This window comes from Oncorhynchus mykiss, chromosome 20, assembly GCF_013265735.2.
Source record: "Oncorhynchus mykiss isolate Arlee chromosome 20, USDA_OmykA_1.1, whole genome shotgun sequence".
Classification (NCBI taxonomy): Eukaryota; Metazoa; Chordata; class Actinopteri; order Salmoniformes; family Salmonidae; genus Oncorhynchus; species Oncorhynchus mykiss.
Genome location: NC_048584.1, coordinates 7,631,625 through 7,638,869, shown reverse-complemented (window position 1 = coordinate 7,638,869; position 7,245 = coordinate 7,631,625). Strand labels below are relative to the sequence as shown.

Genomic DNA, 7,245 nt, shown 5'->3' with positions numbered 1-7,245 from the left:
CACTACGTTTAATTGCAAAATAAATTGTGGCACACATTTCAAAAGTATGACTACGTAGCTGCATTCATTGGACGTGCATATCATTGATCGGTGGAGCTCCGTTTCAACAGTTCACGTTATGGCAAAGTCACATTATTTTCCACGGTCGCCTTGTCAAACCTTCATAAACAATCGCGTCTTGGAGAAGTGATTCAATTGACAAAGTACATTACATTTCAATAGGCCCAGCCTTGGTGAAAGTTGCTAATTGATTACTAATCCCCACAACATAACTCATGTGCAAAAATAAAACGGAAGCGAGTACCGAGTTATCTCATAGAAAGGCGCAATCGGAATTGAAGGAGCACAGACTTGACTGTGGTCTTTGCGAAAGGGAGTTCACACAAACGGAGAAGCGCCCATATACACACGCTCAGAACGCATCTGCGCTGAGTTCAGGATTTTATAGGATTCTTTTGACAAGGGATACCTTTTCATTCACTCAGAAAGTACTTTAACCAGATTCGCAACATGTTGGATTGTTGTCATTGATGCGCTAACTAATGAACATTACAAGTGTGACAAGAAAGAGCCAAGTGAATCTCGAGGAAGGGGATCAGTCTGTGTGAATCTACGCGCGGACCCGACGTTATACCGGAGAAGATAACGATGTCTGGATCTTACTGCAAAAGTTTATACTCCTTCAGCGGGGATCAACATCAGCAGGGTTTGACTTTTGAAGTTGGAGAAATCATAAAGATAGTTCAGCCGTTGCCTGGCGGCTGGTGGGAAGGAGAGCTGGATGGAGTCAGGGGATGGTTCCCAGCAAGTTATGTTCAGGTCTTAGAGGTAAGTCTGAATGTCCACTCTCAGATCAATAAATGTTGCAATGCCAATAGTGAAACAAATGGCAACAAAATAAACACTTTTTCCCCCTCTCCCTTTGAGTTTGGAGTGGCGTGTAATACTCAGTAAGACCTAATGAAGTAGTAAGAGTTTCTTATGATGCTTACTATATTACCCAATGAAATAACGTCATCATAAAGAGTCAATATGTCTTCACACTTAAATAACACACTCAGATATTTTGACATTGTGGTAAATACATATGTCCACTCTCATATCCACATAACTCCATATTCACACCCCATGGCTGGTATCTAACAGATGTGGCGACTTTTGTTTCAGAAGAGATTAGGGTTTTATAAACAGTTTTCCCATTGCTGTTCGATCAGCTTGAGCGCTAGCCTCCCCAGCCCTGTCCACTCTTCTGAGGCCTCCACCACATTTCCTCATTCCTGACACATTCCATTGGAATTCTCAGGTCTCCTGCCTGTGTCTGTCTGCATGAGTGCACGGGGCAGATTACTGAGGGAACACACTGCTCTGTCACAGCAAGGTCACAAGTACTCACAAACACACGCTTGTGCGGTATGCAGGTGAACACAAGGTTCACAGAAGGACAGGGAAATCCTTAGCAAAGACGGTCTTGAATTTAGGTTTTTAGCCAAGAGTGACAAGAAAACACACAGCTAATTAATTACATGTTTTAATCAACAATTGGCAAAAGGAAATGGACACCCACCCAATGTTCACACTCGCGGACACAGTAAATCACTGGATCAGAAATGAGATGGGCAGATGGGAGTAGATCTGTAGGATGTGGGCTGGTCGGCTGGCCGAGGCAGCTGGTCCTCAACACACCTCAATCGGTCATTCAACATACCAGCTTGATGTAGTTGTGTAGCGCTTGAAGGGGAGCTGCCAAATCACCAGTGACCCTGGGGTTCCAGAGCATGTGAACATCCACCTTTTTATCATAACGGGTCAGATCTCTTGATAGAGGTTGTACATGTACACACAGGGAGGTTTGGAATCTGGTACTTGGTACAGTAGTGTACATTTCTATTTTTACAGATAAGGAGAAGTGGGAAGCTGCTCTGACGTGACCTGATACTGGATGTGTAACAGGTGGAGGCTGCATTGAAGGACATGACTTGAATAGTTCGTTGCATGGGCTCAGGTTTAGGATGTGTGTTGCACCATCAACATTTCATTTGAAACACTGACGTAGAAACAGGAAGTTCTTCCGAATGAGTTACCAAATGATTGCTTCTAATGCTGACTTGGCTCTTGCATATAGATCTGAATGGAAAAAAAACAGTATGAACTTCCTTATTCTGGTCAACCAATCAAACTAGCCAGGCATTTTCAGGAACGTCCTTTTGATCCCTTCCATTTGTTCTACATTTGAATTCAAACAAGAGGGAAACGCACCTAGAATCAGCCATATATATCATCAATTCAGACCAGGGTGTTTTCAACACCGGAATCAGGGGAATGTGTGTGTTCACTGCTGGCGTAGTTTACAGTGCGGCACTTTGATCTCTGTCTGAGACACGCTCCATTGTCATCTTCAGCAGACGAGGCTTTGTTCTCCAAACAGTCTATTCTTCTTTCTTTTTTTTTTTCTTTTCTTCAAACTTTTGATGAATCATTCAACAGAGAACCTGTCATCAGGCCTGTGCTCGCCTTGACAGACCCTCAGATCCACACAGTCCCCAGGAACCTCCTTGTATGGATAGATGCTGCCTTCATTTGAACAAACAAATACAGCACAGAAGGCATTCAGTTCATATTTTTATGATGAGATGTTCATAACTTTATTTTTTTAACAACTTTAACTTGTAGACTTTATCTTTGTGTTGTTGTCATGGAACCTGGAGAATGTGTCATATAATTGGGCCCCGCCGGCTACTTTCAGATGAGAAGTAGTTTCAGGGGATGGTTATAATAAGCTATACATTTCCTGTTACTATAGCAGTGATCCCTGGGTGAGGGATGACAGCTGCGGTTGATTGAGGAACTGTTTCCTGTACTTTTTTTTGTGTATTTTCCAAGCTCAGTGATTGACCAAGAGAAAGAGGTCATGTCATTTATGATGTTATCTGTTTAGGACAGGGTGGTTAAAGAGGGGTTCCACCCCTAACATCAGTAAAGTGCTGAAATTTGTATTTTTCTATATCAGTATGAGTCTACCCGTTGTCTATATGGTTTTATATACAGTTAATTAGATGTTAATGATGTTAATTAGCCTATCAGAAGCTTCTAAAGCCATGACATCCTTTTCTGGAATTTTCCAAGCTGTTTAAAGGCACAGTCAACTTAGTGTATGTAAACTTCTGGCCCACTGGAATTGTGATACAATGAATTATAAGTGAAATAATATGTCTGTAAACAATTGTTGGGAAAAGTACTTGTGTCATGCAGAAAGTAGATGTCCTAACCGACTTGCCAAAACTATAGTTTGTTAACAAGAAATGTGTGGAGTGGTTGAAAAACAAGTTTCAATGGCTCCAACCTAAGTTTATGTAAACTTCTCACTTCAACTGTACCGGTATGACTCTGGTGGCCATGACAACCTAACTGATGAACAGAAGTGGAACAGGGCACGGTGAATCATGGATCATGCCATTGAGTCATCAAGTCAAGTGATTGCTGATTAGTGCCAAACTAATTGAGGTGGAGCTTGATGAGGAAGAGATGAGGAAAAAAGGACAAAGGAAATGAAAGCTGTAGAATCTAGATGAATGGACCAATTAGACACACCATTGATGACAGATTTCACCCAATGGAAATGGCTCTCCGGGGAACAAAGAATTTGATTGGTTCGAAGAATGAGTGAATGAAAAATTAACATTTTGGTGTATGATAGTTAGCTACATATACAGCCGTGTTGGTGAGTTGGCAATGAACAACTATTACCAGAATTTTTTTTTGTTGTTGCTCATTTCCTATACTTATGTATTTTAGCTAACCTCTGTTCCAATCGAAACAGATTACACTATAGGTTATAGTGTAATTTACTGGGATTTTGTGGTGTCCATGCTATGTTATTGTTATATGATTATTCCAATAGTTGCTATGGAATGGCATCCTGCATTCATCTCTCCTTAGTGGCCCACTCTCACAAACACTCTCGCTCTAATCTCCAACCCAAAGACAGTCTAGTGTGATTATCAGCACTGGCGTGACTGAGGGAGCTGGCATGGTGAGGCAATGAGGCCTGCTATATTCTGTGCCGTGTGGGCATGTAGACCACCGTTCTAGTCTAGATGACAGCTGGGCAGGGTCAGCGTTACTGGGGCACCACTCCCATAAGTCATCAGGACGCCCCCGTTACTCCTGAAATATTCATGTGGGTAGTGGATGGATGTGTAACCCTAACTCTGCAGATGGGCCTAAGAGGGGAAAAAACAAAAATCTGTCGTTCTGAACAAGGCAGTTCATCTACTGTTCCCCGGTAGGCCGTCATTGTAGTTAAGAACAAATTCTTATTTAACTTGCCTAGTTAAATCAAACCCTTTCTCATTACTGTCTTTAAAGCCTTCCCTCAGTGGGTTAGTCAGCTGTGTTATGAAACTGTATCTGTGGTTGTAACTGGTCTAGTGTAGTGTTAGGACACAGGGGGTAGGTAGATGGTCATTTAGGCTGGCATAATTCCGCTGTAGAGGAATGTGAGGGTCAGGGAGCTGCTGAGACCTACTGCCCCCATACACACCACACTGCCAGGTGTTTCCCTGCCTGGAACATGGGAAAACTCTCCAACTCTCTAACCACCACTCCCAGTGCTGACGTCATACCTGTGGTAAACACTTTCCACTAAAGTGTATATAATCTGTATTTATCCAGTATCATACCGTAGTTACTCTGACTACTTTGAATAGCAACCAGACTGTTTGTTTACTCCGCTGTACACGGTAGCTGCAGATGAGGGTTTTCCTTGTTTTATAAAGGAAATTACTTTCTAGGTTCTATGTTTGATATCTCTATAGGTTTGCAGTTTGATATCTCCTACCTGGGATACTATTCAAGTAGAAGGATTAAGTGGCTGTATTTCTTTGTTTGCTTTGTCAAATTAGTGAATACAAGATATGATCTTCCACTGTACAGCATGACCTTAGCAGTCAGTAGAGTCATTCCACATGCTGCGCTAACTCAACATTGTAGAAGTGACGTGAGACAATTATCAGTTAAATTTGTAAGGCTAGAGAAGGAGACCTGAGGAGGGATAGAGAGACCTACAAGGCATGGTACAGGTCTTGTGCAATCCACATAAACTGGTATGGGCAGAGGAAGCACAAAACAGGCTTTGTTGCACGTAGGGAGCACCCTAGCACTCACCACACACTGTCTGCTATTGTCTGCTTCCTTATGTCTCAGCCTGTGTTTCTCTCTCATTGTGACTAAATGTGTGTCTAGTTTCTGTGTGTGTGTGTGCGCATCTGGGAATGTGGCTTCAGGCTCTCACAATAGCCCTAAACCAAAACAACCTCTTCCAAATAAAGACCTCTGCTACTGCCCCCATACTCTACAGCCCAAAGCAGAGCTCTCTCTCTCTCGCTCTCCATCTCCCCTCCCTCTCTCATTTCACTGTCTTTTCACTGTACACTTGCATCTGCTAGACAGAGTCTTACGGTAGTAATGACTGTGTGTGTGTGAGAGAGATGTTTCTTTCTGACTGTATTCCTCACACCCCGAGAGAGAGGCCAGGGCCCCCTAGCCACCAGGCACTGGCTGAGTGATCTCACAGGGTTGAGAACTCTCTCCTCTTCTCCTTCGCAGCCTCAGAAGTCTTGGGCAACAGCCGTTAGCTGGCTGCTCCACTCTCCATTGGGAGCCATTGTTAAACGGATGACGATAGATTGTGAAGAGCTCATATTTGCTGAGTCATAACCATGTGTGTGTACCAGAGCCTTTTATCTACATTTGAGGGGGAAATGTCCCCCGACAGCATCCATATTTCGTATTGGCTTTTAGTATAGCTTTTGCATGGTCTGAAAGTACACATCAACATTCACCAGTCCTTCATCATTGTAATTATTGGTGGTGACCTAATGAAGGCAAGTGACTCTGGGTATATAAATATGATGGTGCTGATAAGAGTACAGTAAAGGTATTTGTGAGTGAATAATAGGAAACAGACACTTCCACCATCAGTCACACCTCTGTTCCTCTGACACGGCATCTGCTGACTGGACAGGATAGGGTGGGATAGAGAGATCAGTGGAAGAGAGGGAGGGAGGGAGGGATGAAGAGGCAAAGTAAATAGAGACCGTGTGTACCTTGCTACTATTTTTGCCATCCCTCATGACTAGGAGGTACCCTCTGTGTGTGTGTGTGTGTGCCAGCCCCTGTTTGTGGCTATATGCTGGCATGTAAATATATGCACATTGTTGGGTTTGTGGCTTGTGGTCACGTCATATCTCTGTACAGCCCAAGGCTACTTCAGATGCTTTGAGGATGTACAACATTTGGCAGTATTGGAAAACTCCAAACATTTCTCATTCTCAAGAATCATCACCAGCATTGTTTGCGACCTCAATGTTTCTGTATACTGAACAACATATACTTATTTAAACCACAGTTGGAAGAACTGTTACAGTTGGTTGGCCCTGGTGTACTGGGAATTTTATGTTCTCTGTAATGGCCTGTTGTCCTTGGTTCATGATACTGTTCCACCTCTGTTCTGGCGTGTTGTGTTATACCTGGTCGTGTACAGGACACTGCCATCCCTGGCTCAACTAGAACCGAACCGCTGGTTTCACATACAGACCCTGACCCTCATACCCCCATCTTCCTACATCCAGATGTTTGACTAGAGGTCACTGGAGGACAGGCTGAACAACAGACACACACACACACACACGCAGGCATGCACGCACGGGTGGAGGCTGCTGAGGGGAGGACGGGCTCATGATAATGGCTGGAACGGTCCGAATGGAATGGCATCAAACACCAGGAAACCCTGTGTTTGACATATTTGATACCATTCCGCTCCAGCCATTACCATGAGCCCGTCCTCCCCAGTTAAGGTGCCACCAACCTCCTGTGGCACGCGCACACACACACACACACTGAGCTCACACCACCGCATGTCAGGAGTCTATGAGTAATTCAGGCATGAGTAAGGGCAGCTAAGCTTTGCTCTGTTGAAACTCTGGAAGGCCACTAATACAGAGGCTGCACATTTCTCCTCTCAGTCCATGAGTGGGCGACCTCCATTTCACAAACCTGCTGACCGTTCAGTATCTGCTCAGTGAATCACCTACTTATGTTGTCAAACACGAATAGACTGATGTCAAAACCCAGATGGAAGTTGAAGAGAAACTCATGAATCTAATTCTAAGACAGAAGCCCACTCTTGTTGGTCTTGTTCTAAATGAGATTTAAATGACTTGCTGCAATTCATTTTTGAATACATTT

At 43.6% G+C, this 7,245-nt stretch overlaps 1 protein-coding gene across 1 annotated transcript in view; it reads left to right on the top strand.

The window, feature by feature from the left end:
• The first annotated feature begins 336 nt into the window (after positions 1-336).
• gas7b (growth arrest-specific 7b) overlaps positions 337-7,245 on the top strand; it is a 56,616-nt gene continuing 49,707 nt past the window's right edge. The window contains exon 1 of the mRNA XM_036955688.1: positions 337-828. Within this exon, the coding sequence (XP_036811583.1) occupies positions 649-828 (180 nt within the window). The 5' untranslated portion in view covers positions 337-648. The remainder of the gene's footprint in view (positions 829-7,245) is intronic.